The sequence below is a fragment of the Lichtheimia ornata genome, assembly GCF_029851405.1.
Source record: "Lichtheimia ornata isolate CBS 291.66 chromosome Unknown scaffold00012, whole genome shotgun sequence".
Lineage (NCBI taxonomy): Eukaryota > Fungi > Mucoromycota > Mucoromycetes > Mucorales > Lichtheimiaceae > Lichtheimia > Lichtheimia ornata.
The window spans coordinates 340,580-360,553 of NW_026695332.1; the positions used below are offsets into that span (position 1 = coordinate 340,580).

The 19,974-nt window shown below is 43.4% G+C and overlaps 7 protein-coding genes across 7 annotated transcripts; 1 reads left to right on the forward strand and 6 right to left on the reverse strand.

Annotated features, from left to right (window-relative positions):
* Positions 1–133: 133 nt before the first annotated feature.
* On the forward strand, positions 134–2,407 carry O0I10_003668 (uncharacterized protein; the record flags this gene model as incomplete). The annotated part of the gene is made up of 6 exons (XM_058483735.1): positions 134–385; positions 449–488; positions 583–642; positions 699–815; positions 877–2,114; positions 2,174–2,407. 6 exons carry the CDS (start codon positions 134–136, stop codon positions 2,405–2,407), a joined length of 1,941 nt encoding a protein of 646 aa, XP_058345533.1.
* A 270-nt stretch (positions 2,408–2,677) lies between these two features.
* O0I10_003669 (uncharacterized protein) lies at positions 2,678–4,048 on the reverse strand (the record flags this gene model as incomplete). Its single annotated transcript, XM_058483736.1, has 1 exon — positions 2,678–4,048. One exon carries the CDS (start codon positions 4,046–4,048, stop codon positions 2,678–2,680), a length of 1,371 nt encoding a protein of 456 aa, XP_058345534.1.
* A 205-nt stretch (positions 4,049–4,253) lies between these two features.
* On the reverse strand, positions 4,254–6,016 carry O0I10_003670 (uncharacterized protein; the record flags this gene model as incomplete). Its single annotated transcript, XM_058483737.1, has 5 exons — positions 4,254–4,635; positions 4,708–5,212; positions 5,279–5,360; positions 5,434–5,634; positions 5,717–6,016. The coding sequence occupies 5 exons, from the start codon at positions 6,014–6,016 to the stop codon at positions 4,254–4,256; spliced, it is 1,470 nt and encodes a 489-aa protein (XP_058345535.1).
* Positions 6,017–6,246: 230 nt separating this feature from the next.
* On the reverse strand, positions 6,247–10,509 carry O0I10_003671 (uncharacterized protein; the record flags this gene model as incomplete). Its single annotated transcript, XM_058483738.1, has 4 exons — positions 6,247–8,150; positions 8,209–8,354; positions 8,421–10,232; positions 10,301–10,509. The coding sequence occupies 4 exons, from the start codon at positions 10,507–10,509 to the stop codon at positions 6,247–6,249; spliced, it is 4,071 nt and encodes a 1,356-aa protein (XP_058345536.1).
* A 1,491-nt stretch (positions 10,510–12,000) lies between these two features.
* O0I10_003672 (uncharacterized protein) lies at positions 12,001–12,367 on the reverse strand (the record flags this gene model as incomplete). The annotated part of the gene is made up of 2 exons (XM_058483739.1): positions 12,001–12,170; positions 12,232–12,367. 2 exons carry the CDS (start codon positions 12,365–12,367, stop codon positions 12,001–12,003), a joined length of 306 nt encoding a protein of 101 aa, XP_058345537.1.
* Positions 12,368–13,705: 1,338 nt separating this feature from the next.
* O0I10_003673 (uncharacterized protein) lies at positions 13,706–15,317 on the reverse strand (the record flags this gene model as incomplete). Its single annotated transcript, XM_058483740.1, has 3 exons — positions 13,706–14,259; positions 15,134–15,256; positions 15,305–15,317. 3 exons carry the CDS (start codon positions 15,315–15,317, stop codon positions 13,706–13,708), a joined length of 690 nt encoding a protein of 229 aa, XP_058345538.1.
* A 192-nt stretch (positions 15,318–15,509) lies between these two features.
* O0I10_003674 (uncharacterized protein) lies at positions 15,510–19,285 on the reverse strand (the record flags this gene model as incomplete). Its single annotated transcript, XM_058483741.1, has 7 exons — positions 15,510–16,097; positions 16,155–16,241; positions 16,294–16,614; positions 16,673–17,746; positions 17,797–17,826; positions 17,884–17,940; positions 17,999–19,285. 7 exons carry the CDS (start codon positions 19,283–19,285, stop codon positions 15,510–15,512), a joined length of 3,444 nt encoding a protein of 1,147 aa, XP_058345539.1.
* Positions 19,286–19,974: the final 689 nt, after the last annotated feature.

Sequence of the window (19,974 nt, forward strand, 5' to 3'; positions counted from 1 at the left end):
TCTTTCCAAGACTCACATCTCTTTCACTTTTCATATACTTTTTGACCCTTCCCTTTCCTTCTTTAGTCTCTCCTTTACACAACCATTCGCATACACTCTTTTTGATCATTTCGATAATACATCATTGGGCATTATGCTTGCAGATAGCCAACAAGAATTTATTTTTGAAAACGCACCCCAACAACAAGACGATATGATTATGTCTGCCACCTCGTCCTCGTCGAGTTTCAATTCGGTCGAGAAGGAACACTATCATAAACGATCCAGGCAATATCATAGAAAGGACCACCATTTGATGCCATCCACATCTACCACCACCACTACTAGTACAGCAACAACAACCACAACTACTTGTTCGCCTCATGGCAGCAAGGAGAAAGAAGAGGTAAATAGTGTTGGAGTGCATTCGTACGACATGATCAACTCAACATTGAATATCCATTAATAGCAAGTTTGGCCACCGGATGTGGAAGCTGCGTTTATTGAAGGTGAGGATTGTGCTTGGACCACTCACTTGTGCGCTCCCCTATTTTTCCCTTGACCCGCCATTAATGCATTTCCTTTCTTGTCAATGATTTACAGCCCTGGAGTCTATTCCCAAGCTTGGAAGACGAAAGATCCTTGTCAATGGCAAACCATGTGGTAAGCAAATCACGTGTTGTCATATCGTATTCGCTTTTACTCACGCACTTGAGCAGGTCGCAATGAGCTCATTTCAGACTACATTAAGCGTAAAACAGGCAAGATTCGTACGAGGAAGCAAGTATCGTCGCATATCCAAGTGCTGAAGAATACAAGAAAAGGAGAGCCACAGTGTAAGTTTTGGATGATTGATAGACATAAAAGACAAAACCTAATCTTGAGCTCTTCTTGTAGTCATGCGACTCCTGACTGATGCACCAGCAGATACAGAGGAGGATACACAAAAACCACAACAGCAATCACAACAACGACCAAGCAAGTCTTCAAGACCTAATGCAAAGCAGCCTAGCAATAACACAGGCTCATCACGTCGTCCATCTCAACACCAACAATATACCTTTCACCAGGCAACCAACAGCATCATTTCACTTGGTGGGCTTACTTCATCAGAGTCTTTTTCATCATGCGATGATTCATCCCTCAGCAGCAGCTCTTCACCTTGTCATGATTATGTCTTTGATATGCTGTGCGGTGGCGCTGGTAGTGCTGGCGGTGTTACTGGTACCCATGGCAACAATGATTTCCTGCAAATGAATAGCAACACCCTTCAACATCCGCTTTTTGGTGATGCTTTACAAACACTTCCCACAGCTGATATTACATTGGATGATCCACTATCATTTACGGATCCTTTTATGCTTGGTGCCGATTTAATGTCAACAGCCGTTGGAGCAGCAGGTGCATCCACACAGCGAGCAACGTCACAAGTGTTTGACAGCACTCAGTTACAACAGGAACAGCAACAACAACAACAGCAACAGCAACAACAACAACAGCAACAACGGCAATCACTGGTAGCCACAGAAGTCAAGCAGCGATTTAATGCTGAAAAGATGAAAAAGGTGTCGCAATGTGCTTCTCTGGACAATAGCACTTTCCTCGAAAAGGAGATGGTGGATCAAGGAACGTTCGTCTTGTGGCCAAAGTATATTTGTTTCTACCTTGAATACGTGTTACCGTATGATCCAACCAACACACAGGCGCATCATCTTGCTGTTATGCAACACTGTTATCCCAATTGGCTATCGGTCGTACCTGCATCCAGAGTCATTGAGAAGACTGAATGTCGACCATTAGCTGATATTGTTGCAAAGTACCCAGCTAATATCGTGCTGCATGCAAAGACACACCTTGATCTCAACCTTAACATCCCTGATTTTTGCTTCAACAACAATTGTTTCTTTGAATCTCGTGATCGGCGGACAATTGAATGCACTACCACAATCTACTCGTTTGGCAACGTTGTCCTTGAATCCAAGGAAATCCAGCAAGCCTTATGTCTCAACCAGGATCGATACATTTACAGCTTTGCCTATGTCAATCAATTCTTTGGTGAATTCATGAAAGGGATCCGGTCATTACACACATTCGAGGAAATTGATGTTGTCATCCAAAACTTGTGTATTGTCCAGGTAAGGACGTCTAATGTAAAATGAGTAGCCGATGTATTAAGCTATCATATCATCATCAGGTCTTTGAAGATGTGGAAATCAAATATGGCCCCACTGCAGCATTCTTTGAACAGCCTTGGGATTTGTCTCATCAACAACAACAACGACCACAACCAGAACAAGCATCACCATTACTGGTCATGGCTTATGAGTTTGAACGGGGACAGGGCAACATGGACATATCAGCAGTAGGCGATGTCGCCATGATCAACAAGCTCGGTATTGGTCGTGCCATGGATTTGGATGATTTGTAAAGCACTCTCACACACACGTACATACATAACACTTTTCTCTTCTCAAAGCCTCCTTTTCTATGCAACTGCGTATGGCAGTATATAACACGCTCCAACATAGTCTTTGTACCACATCACCACCCCCCACACACAATCAATGCAATCTAAAATCTCGCTACAACAATGACACACACATTTTCAAGCTGCTTGTCGGTTTTAATACATTCCTTTCTTTTCCTTCTCTTCTACTATCTCTAGTACGATCTACAGAATAATTATATACATAATAGTCTACTTGCCTATTCTTTGAATCATATCATCGATAACAGGTGAGCGACGCTTTTCAAAGACTTGATGGACAAGGGGTATCCAGTGTTCCTTGACCAATGCCACTAGCGGATGATCTCTGGGTAAAACCAATTCCAATACACGCCATCCAGCGAAAAAGGCAGCCATTGGATTATCCGGCCAAATGTGTTGATGAAGATATTGGATGTATGCTTCAGCCTCGTCGAGTCCTTTGTCCATCAAACCAAGTCTTTCAGCCAAACCCTTGCCAAACATGGTAGGAAAGATACGAAGGTGATATGCAGCGAGTGCTGATTGAGCCATCCCATAGACCCAATGATCCTTTGGTACATTGTTCTCTCCCAATTCTTCAATCAAGTAGGGCTCGATCATGCTGATAGCTTCGGGGTCTTCTTGCAATCCATGGGCCACGGCTGCCAACTTTAGAACGGTTGCTTGCATTTGCTTGGATACCACATCCTCCTCTTGTTTCTCCTCTCCTTCTTCCTTGGTACATCGAGTGCATTGACAATGAAAGAACTTGAACTTGTCGAGTTTGGCACGGCGCATGGCGGTTGTGCCACATACGAGACCACCCAATGACATGTCATCTTCAGGCAAATATGAAAACGAGAGCACGGTACCAGGTTCAAGATGTCGAACAGCGCGAAACACCATACAGTTCTCTTTTGGTTCGTATTGCAGGAATAAATTGGGTGCGCACGCATGAGCAAACTTGCTTCCCCAGCTCATTAAGCAAATCATGCCACGTTGACGTGATAGATCATCATATTGAAAGCTGTACGATTCACCCCATTTGGATCGATAATACTCGCGGCGTTGCTTGCGTCGTGTATGGGTTGTCTTTCCACGATCATGATGGAAGGAGACTGTATGTGCATTGCCATAGATCTTGAGAATGAATCGACTCATGCTATCAGCATCCACCTTGGCAAACTCGGGTAATGTGGCCGTAGCTTCATGGCATACTTGGCGAACAAGGTCAACCGTTGGATGGCTGAAATCAGGATAGTAAAAAAAGTCATAGTCGTCGTCAGGGTGATCAAGGTTGAGATAGGCAAGCATGGCTGCTGGAATGCCAGGAATAAACTCATCATCGTAGGGATCGAGGATCTCTTCAAGCGATTGCCAAAGCTTCTTCGTATAGTGGGGTGATATAGACGATCGACATGTTGGGTTGAGCAAGTACTGCAAATGAGGACGTTCAACAAGGACAATATCACCAGGGGCTAATGGCTGTTTGTTGACAAGGGATCGGCCTTCAATTGGGCATTGACGAAATTCGACTAGTTGTGTAAAAGAGTCTCGATTGAGAACCGTGGAGAGATCGTATTCGTCTACGTCCGCTTGCATATAAGTTTTGATAAGCTGAACAAAGAAAAAGAAAAATAAATTGGCCTTTTATGGATGAAGGTCAGCTGACCTTGGTGCCACAGACACTACACAACCCTTTCTTTGGTTTCTGCCTGTCACAAGTACATGTACATGTTGTTTATTTGTTATTTGCCTCCCACCCTGCAGTGCAGCGGGTTTCAATCTACACACATACTAACTACTACTAATGATTGCCAATTGTACAGAAAATGGATCCACCAAGGGACTCAGCACATCCTCGATCGTGATATGGCAAGGGTGGAGCCTTTCGCACAACAAGTCGATCTACCGTGCGTCCCAATGCTCCGTTCTTTGGATGACTTTCATGATGAGAGACCAGTAATTGTCGTGGCGATACTCGAATTGTGGAGAATCCATAACCTTCGTAGCGTAATGCAGACCAATCGTCATAAGGTACAGTGTTATTTTGGAATGGGTCGACACCTTGAAAATTGCCTGCGTTACCAACAATCAATTGGAAAAAGGATGGGGCATCTCGATAGGATGTTGCAATACGTTCATTATGTGCTACAGGATATGTGCGTTCATAGTTATGTCGATGCCCACTGTATGTATATTTGTAAATGAGCATGATTGTATGTTTGTACATGATGTAGTATCAAAGCAAATAAACATACCACAAGTAAATATCCACGCGATGTTTTAGCAGCAATGCTTCGAGACCACCAGTGCGTTTGCCATTATACATGGGTCCCAATCGCATCGTTTCGGCTTTCCATGTACAATCTTCATGCTCTCCAGGAGAACAATACATGGGTCGATGTGCCATCACAATGATCCAAGGTCGTTCATGTCGATTCAAGTTGGCACGCGTCAAGTCGTCATCGAGCCATTTTAAGGCAGTCTGGATTTGGTCATAGGAACCCATTTCAAAAAAGACTTCAGATGAAAAGGATACCAAATGCAACGACTTGTAATCAAATGAGTACATGGTTGGATCCGGGAAATCGGATTCTGAAAAGGGCACAATGCTGAATCGATTCTTGTAGTGAGAAAAGTTGTATGCACCTTCGTGATTACCCAAGGCCGTCATCACAGGGATGGTTGCATAAATGTCTTGAACAAAGTTCATGTATTCATCACCCTTGGTTCCTTCAAAATCAGCCATGTCGTATGCTTGATCTATTGTTGTGTGTAATAATGTTATTACCAAAATAATGCATGATTTGGCGGTGATCTCATTCTTACCTCCAGCAAAAGCAATGAAGTCATATCTATGTGAATTTGCCATGCGTAATAGATTGGGCATTGATACTGCGTTGGAAGTGCCCTGTAGCAATAAACAAACAAAGCGCTTATCAGATCACAAAAAGTGCCACAAAGAACTCTCATTTCGTATGTACCATATCAGCTGTCGCAATGAATTCAAAGGAATCATCGGTGGATGGCGTATGGAATGTATAGATTTCGGACCACGTGGTTGTATCATCTCGTACAGCACCCACTTGATACTTGTAGATCATGCCGGGAACTAAATGCCTTGTTTCGAGGTTATGCAGGTAGATGGTACGATTTTCTTCTCCACCATCAATGAACGCCCATCCCTAATAATAGATGGAACATTCTGTCAGCATCAATACACAAACATGCAAGCGTATCATCATCGTGGCATTTTTTCTTTTGTACCTCAACACGGCTAACCATCATTGCTGAAAAGTCTCGATCGCCCTCCAACCAATATTGCAACAGGGCATTGTCAAGAGGTACGAATGTGGCAAATTGAATACGGCAGTTTTTGCCATCCGGCATCCATGCCATATGAAGTTGTTGTGGCTCGGATGGACCATACGTGCGGTTCCAAATTCCATTGGCATTGAATTGATCTTGCACTGCACGTGTACCAGGTGCACCAGGAAGTGGTACACTTGCACCCAATGTAATGAAGAAACCAAGGAACGCTAAACCCCACAGCGATCGCTGTAACATTGCAAAGAAAAAGAGAGGGAGAAAGGAAAGAAAAGGGTGCCCTTGATACGAAGACGAATTAGGACAACGCAATCTTTAAAGTCGCTCAGGGGATGCAACACATGAAACGCTTGGAAGAAGAAAACATGCAATAAACATAAATTACCATGAAGGGAAGGACATGTGCATTGTTTCAACAAAAGTAAAATAATATGTAAACTATACAAGTGCATTATGTAACATTTTTGGGTTTATCGTAGGTCATCATCACGATCACTTCCACCAATATCAATCTCCTCATCTTCGTCTTCTTCATCTTCCTTGATGGTTGTCAATGTGGCTTCGTTGGTTGTTGTTGTTGTAGTAGTAGTAGAAAGGGTGGTTGATGTCATGTTGTTGTTGTTGTTTTTGTTAGAGGAAACAGCTGTAGATGTTGTTGGCGTTGTTGGCGCATGTTCCACAACGCGATTGTCATCGTCACTGCTGATGCTGCTATTGCGCAATTTGCTAGGCCGTGTGACCCCGTTCTGTTTCTTTGTAGGTTGCAGCGGCCTTTTGTTTGGCACAACGACACGTAGCGGCGGGCTGCTCATGCTTCCACTCCAAGTAGCTGATCTTTTCATTTTGGAAGGCGCAATCTTTCCACCACCACCACCACCACTTTGCATTTGAGGTCGTCGACGAGCACTTGTCACCTTGGATCGCATCTTTTCATGAGCTGCTGCTGCTGATATTAATCTTGGATCCATGTTGTGGCTGTGGTTGTTGTTGCGATGGTTACCACCCATAATAGGACTACTGGCTCGCCGTAATAATTCCTCCAAATCCATAGAACTACCGCTTTCCATGGCTTCAATGGCAGCATCACGCATCCGTTTCTTTCGTCGTCTCACTTCTTCCACATCATGATCCGTATCAGTCTCACCACCATCATCGTCATCGTCATCATCATCCGCTTCAGATCCGCTGTTGACAATATCCACATCACTTCCATCATCCTCTGGTCGTTTACGCGTACGTTGCTGCTTCTTTTTCCTTTTGGATGCTAGCGCCATTCTTGATGCCACCGAGGCACTATCAATCACAGACACTTTGCGTTTATCATCATAGTCATCAAATGTGCCAAGTAATGGTGCCTTTTGCGCGTATTCAGCCAATTGCCTTGAGTTGTGTGATAACAGCAGCTGATGGATTTGAGTAGCTGATGTGGTCAATGGTGATGGTGATGGCGTAGTAGTAGGATGATGCTTATTGGGGTTGCGTAATGCTTGTAATGCAAGGGAGGAGTGATTGTCGGCCTTTGTTGTTGTGGAAGGTGATCGACGTGTGATGGTGATTGGTAACGGTGAAGGAAAGAACTTTTCAATATTGTCACTTAGGAATACGCCAAGACGATGTTGGATAGAGTGAGTGACAGCCAATTCTTGTGCCCGTCGTAGTGGAATCCACGTTCCATATAGTCCACTTTTCTGCTTAGGAACACGACGTCGATCCATTTCAAAGCTGAGAATCATGCTTCGTTCACTTTCAGTCTCGATACCGCCAGCGGTCAAAAGAATGGTGCCATTAATATAATTGGTGTCCAAACGTCGCATAATACGGCATTCAGGTACAGTCTCAGTGGGTGCCAGCACCGCAACACAAACTGCAATATTGTCGACAACCGTTATGTACATGCTGGGATTGGTGGGGGTCGTCGTATGCACCACGTGCTCTGTTGTTGTAGTTGTTGTCGTAGATGTATTTACATGATCATTCTCGGTACCCAATGATGTTGTATCTTTGCGTAATAATGCCTCGAGTGCTGGAAATCGTGACAATGCTGCTTTAAATTCCACCGTCAAGTTGTTCGTGGAGCTCAAAGACTGCAAGTATGTTGTAAGCAATTTTGTCATATCAGGCATCGATGATGTTTGGTGTTCTGGTGAGCCATCTTGGAGATTCAGTGCCTTCAAAAGATCAATGCTGCCATTGGGTTCGGGCTTGATATCGGCTTTGAGTGGTAATGCAGGGATGTTGGGTGCAACAAATGAATCAATGTTGGTCACAGTGTTGGTCGAATCGGTGATCCTTTTATCATCATCATCCTCAAACTTGACAAATGCTTCATCATCAATGGGATCATCATCCGTAGTGCAAGATAAAGCTTGATTGTCTACGTTGAAAGATTGTTGGTCATGTTGATGATGATGATAAGCTATCTCGTTTGTTACCTGGGGGAGGATCCGTTGCCATGGTAACGGGTGGTACTTGATTCTCTTGTTCATCCAATGGATCATCACTCAACAGCTTTACGAGACCTTGGCATTCATCCAACTTGAATTCGGACAATAATTCACGTGCTCGGCTCAGTGGAACCCTATTTCATTTGTTGTTTGTTAGCAAATGTATATGCAAAGGCTGACTATGAAATAGGATACTTTACCATGTTCCTCGACAATCCATAGGTCCTTTTGTGAGTGTTACAACGACTTTTCCTTCACTGGATTCGGATGCTGCATCAAAATGGCCTTTGCCAAGAGTTGATCGAGCCACCTTTCGCATTTGAGTCGCGTTGACATACCCTTCACCCAAATAAAAGTGTTGACTGTTCTTTCGATCCTTGGCATGATCAGCAGCATGTCGTGTACGCAACGCCACGTGTTCAGTTGCACCATCCGTGGAAGCAATGAATCGTAACACTTTGGTATCCTCCTTGATCAAATCAAGCTGATAGCATTCCAATGCACCAAGTGTCTTTTTCTGAATGTTGTATGAATCATCCTTTTTCGGTGTTGGCCATTGAGTTGATTGTCGTCGCGTCTGCTGGGATCGAGGTTGTTGTTGTTCATCATCATCCTCATTCTTTGCAGGTAATGGTTCATCCTTCATTTCATCCACATTGGAAGGTGGTGTGGTGTATACTTGTTCATCTTCGTCACTGAATAATGATGCACCAGATGTGGCACCTTCCTCTGGCCATGATTTTCTCCGCGGTCGTGCAGGTTGTTGTTGTTCCTCAAACTCCTCCTCAGGTTGATCCATTGTCGCTGATGTTGTGGAAGCTGTATCAGCCATGCCACGAGCAGCTGCCGTACTAGCGAGCAATGCTCGTTGTAATAGCGACGTCTCTTTAGATCCCATCAATGCTGAAAAGCTCTTTCGAGAAGACGTCGACCTTGATGAACCAGTAGTAGAGGATGAAGGTGATGATGATGATGCTGGTAGATGATAATGGTTGTTGTTGTTATTGTTGCTGTTGCTGTTGTTGTTACCATTGTTGCCATTAAAGTATGCTTCAAGCTCAGCGACAGAAATCGACTCGGGAGCACCAATATTGAAAGGCGACGCTGTAGCATCATCGGATAAAAAGACCGAGCTGAAATCGTGTTCATAATTTGTAGCGTCCCATAGATCATCACCACCATTGTGATTGAAAGAGGGTCGTCTCGATGAAGAGGATGAGGATGATATTGAGTTGTTACGTGGATTATAGTTGTCGGAGACCGTAACTTGAGCAATGCTTGGACGACGTGAGCTAACCAGTGATGGACGACGCATGGATGAAGTATCCACATCAGCCAACATGTCATCTCCTTTAAGCATTTCTTCATGATAATCCGAATATTCTGCTTCACTTTCTTCATCCGATAGATCCATCAACGTGGGTGGTGATACAGGTGGGATCGTTTGTGGCAAATCCATCTTTTGTTTGTCGACAACAGCGGCGGAGGATGATGGTGAGTAGGACGAGAAACTTCCCGAAGAGGATGATGACGATGATGAGCTTGGAGTTACAGGTGATAATGGTAACATGGATGGATGAGGATAATGATGATGCTCGAAATGATGATGTCGCATTCGTTTGTTGTTGCGTTGTCGTTGTTCTTCCTCTTCCTCCTCTTCCAATTGACGTTGTCGCCTTGTCCTATTTCGAGTGGAACGCGTGGTGGGTGGTGTAGTTGTCGTTGTTGTTGTTGTAGCTGTAGTAATAGAACTTGCAGGAGATTGATGATGGGATGGCCGTGATGATGCTGGTGTCATTGCTGATTCATCCTCAGAGGATAAAGATGTATCAGATAATAGCGCGTCGTTACCAGATGATGGTGGCTCTGTTGCAAGAGAATAGTTGATTTTGCGTGAATGGCGTTCATCATAGTGCTTTGCCAATAAAGGTGGTCGTGGTGGATTGTGAGCAGCCGCACGTTTGAAATGCTGAGAAATACGAGACGAGACTGTAGCAAATGGTGTAGCACCCCTATTCGTGATCATATGTGAGTTGATCCATAACGCGTCTACAACGTGTATCGATATCTCTATACTTACCCCAATGTTGCATATTTGTACTTCATAATCACGTTGGCAAGTTCTTTTGGTGAACTAGGCTTGTTGCCCAGTTTGAGTAACGCTTTCATGATAGCAGTGAACACCTTGTCTCTAGCATCGTCAGGGTGAATGGGCACCGGTAATTCTTGTTTGGAGTCATGGCTGGAACTGCCATTGTCGGTCAATGACCCTGCTCGTTTATCTGACATTGCAAGGTGAGAAGGCGATCGAAGAGTGTCGTAATGTTGGTTTTTGACAGTGTCGGTCTTTTGCGGCAAGTCAATAATGGTTTGACAAGAAAGGGTATAGTGATTTAACAGAAAAAAGCTGTAGTATGTATATGGGTGTGAGCGTGAGTATGAAAGGAGAACGAAAAGAGAGAAGAGAAGAGAAAAGATGAATGACTCAAGGATGAAAAAGGGTAGAAGAACAAGAGACGAGACAATTCCAATGGACGGAGCCTATTCCATCTCGCTCTCTTTATCCCATCCAGGCGGAGCATATAAGTCAATCAAAAAATACGAACACATACATACTTCTTTAAGACGCACCATCATGTCAAATATAGTCATGTCATTATAGATACCATCATTCCAATACATATAAACCCCCCATTTACGTTCCCTTTTCATCATCTTGGATTGCAACAACGACAACGTTGAATCAACATTTTTATTGTTTGCTGTGGGATTATTCCGCTACTAAAAGGGTATCAGTGAAACAATGTCTTTGATCCCTTTCTTTCACATGAATGAGGGAGTATCATACACTTTACCAATCACAATGTCTCCCTTCAAAGCATCATGAACGTTGTTAACAAAGCTGCTTTTTGTATGTCTCATTCCACCTTTTCATTCTTGTCCACTTTTTGTGCTGCGTTACACATCTTTACTTTTTCAAACAGCGCGAAACAGCTGATGAAGCTTTTGAGAGCAAGGGATGTCAAATCATGTGTGCACAAAAGACACACGCACACACACCGATATCAAAGCTGCATTACATAAAAAAAGATACGTTTTCCCGCTTTGTGTGGGAATATTCTCTGATGAAGATGATGCATTCCACAGAATATCCTGAAACAGCATTAGACAGCTTTTGAGTACCACTATTCCACACACAATCCTCTCCACGTGACTTTTAAACGCTCATTTCTTGCTGCTGATTCCCATCATGGTGCAGCTGTTGTCTAAGATCAAAGGCGCATTGCCCTTAAAAGCACATCCCATAGCAGCCGTTATCAAGATACCGGTCCACTGACATAGCCAGCTCCCACTGAATGTTTATTCTCATAATCATACAATGGTATACCTTGTTGTCGTAGTAGAAAGTATTATGTGCAGTAATGAATAACGAGGACTGGTCAAGAATGCTGCTCCGGCTGTTGTTGCGAGTGATGGTACCCTTGTTGATGCACAAATTCAAGAGAGAAAAACTGGGTCAGGAGCATGAATTGTTATTTGCAAGTGTAATAAGTGGTATCAAAGCATCGTGGTGGTATGATGGCATGTGCTACTCAAAGTTGTCGCTGCCTGGATCTTCTTGCATGACACCCTTTGGTACACCGAAGTACTTTCTTTTTGCCATTGACCATATGCATAGCACGCGAATGACCGTGTTGATCCTCACTGCAGGAAAAAAACGCCCCAATTAGGAAATTCAATCACACAAAGAAAAAAGGCTGCTTTCCCAAAGGATGCCTACTATTGTCCGCATGCATTGCATACGATGTCACCAGCTTTGCTTTTTCTCCATACAGGCGTTTTGGTGGCATAACAATTCGAGCAATAGCGAACAACCTCGTAGGATTCTTGAAATAGTCGAGGGGATTCGGTGGGCGAAGAATTTGTTTCCTCATAGTCTTCTTGTGGAGCTAGAGGAGGAGACTTGCAAGGTGAGGATAAAGTTTAGCTTTCAAAAGAAACAAGTATTACATTCACCGTTGCGTTGAAAGGGAAAGAACCCTTCATCAAATAACCAGCTGTACTCATCACAATAACATGAAGAATCCATTTGACATTCGTTAGGGATGATGATCATGTCTTCTGGTGGTGGTGGTGGTGGTGTCATTGTAGGGTGGTGAGAAGAAAAGTAGCATAATAGCACTGCTCACAGCTATGCACCATTATAGATAGTAGGGCTAAAAGTCATGCACTTTGTCGTACTGAAAAGTCTAGACCATCACCCACATAACAACATTCCCATTGCAAATGACATGCAGCTATCTTTGGTGGTGTTTTGATATTGTAGTTGATGGATCATGATGGCCATTCAAAGGGATCAATGCGACAACGATCTACAATGTGGGCTAACGATAATAACTTGCAAAGACCTGGATGGACTAGCCAGCCACATAGACGCTTGAACGCTATGGAATAGGTGTCAAAAGTTATCCCAGCAACGGTCGTGCACCACGTGCTATGTGCATCGTCTTGGCTGACAGCAACATTTAACAACTTTTCTTTGACATCAGCGTATGTACAATGGTCATTTTATGGTATTCACAACAGCGATATGATGGATTATTCTGTGCTAGGCCCCCTAATCTTCCTCACTTAATCTTCTGTTTCCTGCCTTGTAATGACGAATAAGCTTTGATGAGCCATCGGTCCTGTGGTCAAATTTTCTGTTTACGCTATTGTTGCGAATACTAAAAAAGTATACGTATCAGCAAGGAAGTTCAGGTGCAAGAGAAAACGAACATGGACGATGATTTACTATAATCCACACGCGTTGCAAAGCTGCATTCTGCTCTTTGGATCCAAACGCCACGTGCTATCCTCAGTCTTCCCACAATTATGGCATAGACCTCGACGAAGCCTTTTGCTTGAGGACACGGTCTTGGTGGTTGGAGGGTAAAGCTTTGTAGCTTCCTTTCTCTTTGGGTACCCGGTGGATGATGCCATGGTTGTTGATCTCACTTTAACAGTTGGAGGATCCGGTGCTATATGATGATTCATCGTTTCATGCCAAAAAATCTCTGAGAAGAGAGAATCAAAGATATCGGTATTGATGTATCTGTTGTTGCGCATAATGGATTTAATGAAAAAGTACAGAGGGGGAAGTATCTATGGAGTATGATGTCTTTTATACAATGTAGAGTCGCGTGCTTGTGGAAAGTGGTATGTATATAAGGTGTGTTTTATGCAAAGGTTGCTACTGGCTGGCAGTGGTTGTGTGAGTGTGGTTTCAGATTCCAATTTATCAGGCATCCCCTCATGTTTTACTTTTATATATAAACACTATTGTATGCCTTCTTGTGTCGAAAGCAGTACACTTGATGAAGGGGTACAGTGGTATGCAAGGTCATTGGCTGTATGGGATATTTATACTCAGCGATATCATGACTAGGGAAGTGTAGCGCCACCGGTCGGAAAAGTGTAGCCTTTAGTAATCCTCATCATTATATTAGGATGATGATGATGATGATGACTTGGGTTTTGCTACAATATAACATGTTGTGCCTAAATGCCACCTATATACTTTGACAATCTCAAGCTTCTCCTTGACCTTCTCACGCTCGAATAATTCCATCAGATCTCGATTCCACCAACAGCCCCAGCGGCGCACGTGCTTATCGACATTGGTATCCAGGATACGGTTGAGCCACTCATAATGGGAACGACCATGTTCTAAGAGTAAGATGCGTGATTTTTCAGAGGGCTTACAAGCATCCGCCAGTGAAATCAATGCTTGCTCAGGATCATTGCAAGAGCATAAACCAAATGTATCCACGACTGTATCAAATTGCTGCTGATGCCTCCTTCCATTGCTATCCTCTTTGGTCAGCGTGTGCACATGATCCACATTGGCTTGCTTGAACTCGACAAATGTCTTTTTGAATTGATCGGCATACTCTGCAAACTTGCTCTTGGCTTGAGTCAGTATCCCCTCGTTCCGATCCGTAAAAGTCAAGGATGATAACTGGTCGTCCTTGTAGTACTTGAAATTACGGCCTGTACCTGTGGAGACTTCAAGCACATCACCCTACAGCAGTATCAATATTGCACGGGATCAATTGGTCATCCCACAATTTCTGGAGCCCGAGGATTTGATTGATGTTGAGTATCCTTATGAACCCAGCGTGATGGTCTATGTCAGCGAGTTTACCGAAGATCGTGGTTGCTAGGATTATCCTGGTCCTTCCAAGACCCAAGTATCTGATCTCAGCTTTGAAGGCTTCACGGGCACCACCAATGGTGCCTATAATAACAATGTCATCATCTTTAACTGCCCTTATGGACCAATTGCCAGAATATTGTAGTTAAGGATTTTGATGTCACCTCCCCAAGGGTGATCCTTCTTATGTTTGCAATAACATCGATGAGGGGCATCTCGAAGGCATTGATTGTGAAATCACTCAACTTGCCCCCACTTGATAAAGACGTATTATGCATTATGCACGTAGAATAAAGAGAACAACGAGAGCAGTACGCCATTGCATTTGCAGGTGACGTGATCATCTCTGATATTTTACCATATAAATGTGTGCGTGTGATTTGCCTTTATCATTTGTAAGGATGAAAAAGTGACCCCAATGCGTGTGAACGCGTCATATTGTTCTTGCTGCAACCATCACTGATCCTCTTTTCCTCGCTCTTTATCACTCAAATTACGCCATCATCACATCCATTTTCGCACAACAACATTATCAAGCATCATCCTCGCCTTCAGCCAACAATCACCATCATATATAGCTTAGCGTAGCCGTCGCCCATGATTTGATCTAAATTGTACAATGACAATAAAAGTCGATCTTTTCATTGGATAGTTTCTCTAGCATAGACATCATGGGGTAGATAATGACAATGGAGTGGAAGGAATGAATGTATATACACAATGAAGGACTGTGTTGGGGTTGTGGCGGAAAGATGCTGCCAGTGTTGTTAGGCAGTTGTGGGCTTTTCGAGTCATCCTCTTGTTGTGCATCCTCTTGAATCGGTCGTTTCTCCTTGTCACCTTTAAAGAATGAGTCATCAAAATCATATACACATACACTTCGCTTACCTGCTGGTGTCATGTTTTGCAAGAGGAGATGGTGTATAATCTCGGTTGTTGTTATTGTTGTTATTCGTATTGAATGGGATGGGCCAATTGAATGCATGTGTTGTTGTTGGGGTAACTGGAAAGTTGAGTGGATTTGGTAGTTTATTTGTTGATAAAATGTGCTTGGTGAAAACAGTCCCTGTGCAAAATGATATGGCAAAGTGTCTTATTTCAATTCAATTATTCTGTCCTTGTTGGGATGAATCGGATCAAACGGAGGAAATGGCCTTTTGTCTTTGCTGAACATCATTGTCGCTGCATTCACGGCGATCGCCCGGGCAGACAGTGCGTCTCTGGAAAAGGTATTTGTACCCTTCTTGTAACTTGAACATTCACGGTTTATACACATTAATGCACCATGGACTGTAGTCCTCTTCCGCTTGCCATCCTTGATGATAGTTGCCGGCATTTTAACAAGCGGGGAAAAGCAAGTCATGCAAGTTTGGCTTGTACGAAACTCGTCCTGCACAATAGTTGGCCCTGCTTGTAAGTGATGCTTTCGATGCCAGAGACCCCCACGTCGATTGCGTCCTTTCAAGCGACTACCCACTCCCGTTCCAGCTAAGCCTATGCACATGATTGGTCGTGTTGAACTCGGTTTGTGAACCTTGCAATGCTGTTTTACATAACGCCGTTCATCTTTGCACACTTGACTATATACATGTCGTTGTCGCAAGGCTTTGTGTCTGCGTTGTTTCATGATTCTTGGTGAATAATAGTATCTGCGCAGGGTGGGTGCTAAAGCGACACGTTGCTACCATAGACATTTTTAAGTAATAGCCCTTGTCCTCATATACTATATGTATCATACTTGTTGTTTACGGATAATGGCGTCAGGATCAAACGTGGTAGCAAATTTCAGATCAGCAAGCTCTCGTTCAGCCTCCTTGACTTCCCCCTGTTTCACATTGTTAGTTGATTTATCGCATGTAGTCCGTGATAATCCTTACTTTCTTGTTCTTATTCATCTTTGCTCTCATCTTCAAATGGCCTGTAAGGTAATTCAATTCTTCGCTTGTGGTGTTGTGCGGCTTTGGAGGATGATCATGAATTTGGTGCTCTGGGTGGTTGTAGTTGGAGACTGCCCTTTCTACCTCATCCTTTGTCACAGGTACCATGCTTGCCATCACACAATGGCCATAATCGACACCACCGAAAGCAATCTGCTGGGGACCTTCGAATATGAAACGATCACCGGTATCTTCATAAAAAGGCTTGTCAGGACGTACAACTTTTCTGGCATGTGGTGGGTGTATTGCCATTGCTTTTCCCTAGGTGGACATTGGATTAGATGAGCATTGTGTATGGATCAATAACCGAAAATCTTACATTGCGAATTCTCCAAATCTCATTACGTGTGTTCTTCCATTGACGACGCAAGAGCAAGCTTTCATGGTGTTCATCTTGGAACTTTCTCTTGAACCATTTTCTTGTTACACCCATTGCCATCTTCTTTTTCCCGGAAGCCGCATTGAACAAAGTATCCAAACGATTAACCAACGTCGACAATGTCCGCATCTGCGCGTGTTTCTCTTCCAACATACGATGTTGCTGATCGGCATTTTCTTCCAGTTCCTCCAGCTGATCCCTCATGCTTTGATCATCTTGCATGTCAATCTTCTCTGGTCTCTTCTTCTTCTCGCGTTTCTCATATGCTGAAAAAATGGGTGGATGAGAAGTATCCATCTTGCCAACAAATCGTACCGTCCCATCAACGGTGAAAACAACGAGTCGCAATTCCTCCATATTGTATGATGAAAGCAAGCCCTCGACTGCTCTTCGATCGAAAAATGACCATATCATAGCGTCCTTCTCCTTTCTAGCTGCTTCAACCGAGGTGATTGCGCTAGTTTGACCGTCGGCATGGGCACGTACCACCTGATAAGGTCCAATGGGATATCCATTTTGATGAGGTGTCAATATTTCATATAACATTTTTGCGTTCAATGACAATGCGTGAATGGAACTGGGCTTAACGTCAGGGCATACAAGCTCAATGCAATTGTCGAATCCAATAGATATAAGAATTTTGTTGGCCAAGACCACAAGTGGAATCTGAGTGATAAAACAAGACGTGCTTTTGGTTGGGATGAATGGCAGGATTGCTTTGCTGATGCTGGTTACAACCGACGCTTCATGCTTTTCCAACTTTTTGGTGTGTTCCAGAATGAATGTATCCACGTCTGATTCTGATGCCGCTTGGTGAATTTCATCACTTTCCAATATCCTTTTCACAACTGCTTTCAGGGCTCGAATACGCTTTGCTGAAGCTGTAGACTGGTTGCTGCTATTGGGATCCGTTCCTTCATTGTTGATTTCTTCATCTTCGACATCCTCTTCATCTTCTTCATAAATGTCATCATCTTGTTGAACTCCTTCATTCTTATCTTCGTCAATGCACATCTAATTGACATCATTAACACCAAACCACCTCTAGGAAACCATATGCTTACCAATGATGATGATGATGATATATCAAGTTTCTACGTATATGATAGTCAATAGCTATAATCAATTGTATGTAAACATTGTATACTCACTTCCAATCCTTCAGTCATTTCAGTGGCGTCAACCATCTCCTGATCCTTTGTAGTATCCTAATGACATGAGTGAATAAATATACGCTTGAAAAGGAAGGTATACTAAGATACTTACCGATAACCGACACAGGCGTCTCATACAGGATGCAATTCTCTGCTTTGATTTGGTATTTGTGACAGGATATTCAACCGCGATTCTGATATGCTTTGCCATTTCCTTTTGTTCATGCTTAATTCGGGCCTTTGTCTGCTTCTTTTGATCTCTTTCTCGTCGCGTGGGAAGTCGTGCCGTTTTCTGGGGCTTCTCCTTGTTGGCCTTCTCCTTCAAGTTGATAGTCAAAAGCGCTTGGAGCAATGAATCCAATGACTTTTTGAATATTGACGCATTACTCCACATGTTGGCGAAGTTTACTGCTAATGTACGAATAGCGGAATATATTGTATTGCTCAATCTGGTAGTGTCAACGTGATCCATCTTGAGCCGTGGTTGTATGCTATTCCATACAGGATGTGATTCATTTCTGATTCCTTCTTTGCTGATTCGCGTAAAAATGAATGACAAATGATGAAAAGTGTACAGCTGATTGATGTCGGCAATTGCTGGGTTATTTACTGAATCCAGGTTCGCAAGTTGACAATTGACTTTTGCTGCATAGATCACGCCATCAACAATATGCGTATGATCCTTCAGTTGATAAGCTTGTGGCAAAACATCAGAGAACGTGAACGTGTTTGTTGTGTTGGTGATTGTAATTGCATTGTTCTGCAATCGAAATTCTTTGACTCCCAATCCGTAAATGCTTGCTCTCATCACTGCACTAACATCAGACAAGGAAGTGGTAACGATCTCCGCGACTTCTCGTAACCGCGCAATCATGCATCCTTGCTCTTCAAGATCCTCTCTAAGCAGCTTCTGCATCCCAATCGGAGGTGTCGATCTCGTATCCTCATTCTCATCCTCATCCTCCTCATCCTCTTCCTCATCCTCTTCATCCTCATCCTCATCTTGATTGGTGGTCAGGAACGCTTTCTGCTCTTCGTGAAAAACCTCTTCAAATCGTTGCTCGACGATCGCCTTCCATCGGTCGATTGGTTTGATGTGTCTGGTTTTATATAAATCGTATATCTGCTGCGTTGATAGGTTGTGTCCATCCTGGTTGATATGATGCTGCACGATATTCATTGTCCCGTATGGAATCGATTTTCTGGTAAGGAGCACGTTGCGCATAACATCTTTTTCGAGAGTTCCGGCATCCTTTGCGATCAGCTGCCTTAATCGCGTCGTCAACACATCATCCAATGTCCCCAGCAACAGCTCATTGTCGACATCTCGATGGCTTTGGTTTTTGGGTCTTTCATACGTTGTGGATTGTGTGATACGAAGTGCAGGTGGTTGTGGCATAGTCGATAGTGAAAGGAATGAAAATCTTTGACTTTCCAGCACCACTACATAGATACATAGACATGACTTGCATATTACCTTATGTCATGTGATCCAATATTGAGAACTCCTCTTAAAGCTCACTACCTCTTTTTTTGATAACTATAGCAATGCATGCACCCTACCTGCTTACTACAACGTGACGTTCCCTATTCAGCGAAGATGATCTAAAACCCCATCGTCTTTATCGTACCTCAAGTTCATATAGATAAACATACAGCGTGACATAGTATCGTACCAAGATTGAAGAAATGAAAGCTTTCAGTTACACATGTTTTATTATTGATCGGGATGCAACTTCTAAGCGACGTTCATGCGTGTGACATGGCTGACTTTGGTGATGGCATTAAGATCCTGGGCGCGGCAGCCAATAAAATCGAATGCAGCGTTTTGCGTAGGAAGGTGAAATCACGTGTGCAGCATGAAGACCCAACTTGGATCATGTGACCCAGGATCCTGAAGCGTCAACCAAGATCACATGATTTGAGCGAGCCCTTCACCTTCATCCGGCCCATCTTTCATTTACACGTCGTTCATTTCTTTCCCTTTTGATTCATTTTCCATTATGTTCCTTATCATTCCTGTCACTTATGGTAAACACGTCTTTCCTTCTTTTATTGTCGATTCCATCAATTTCTGGAACCATAGTA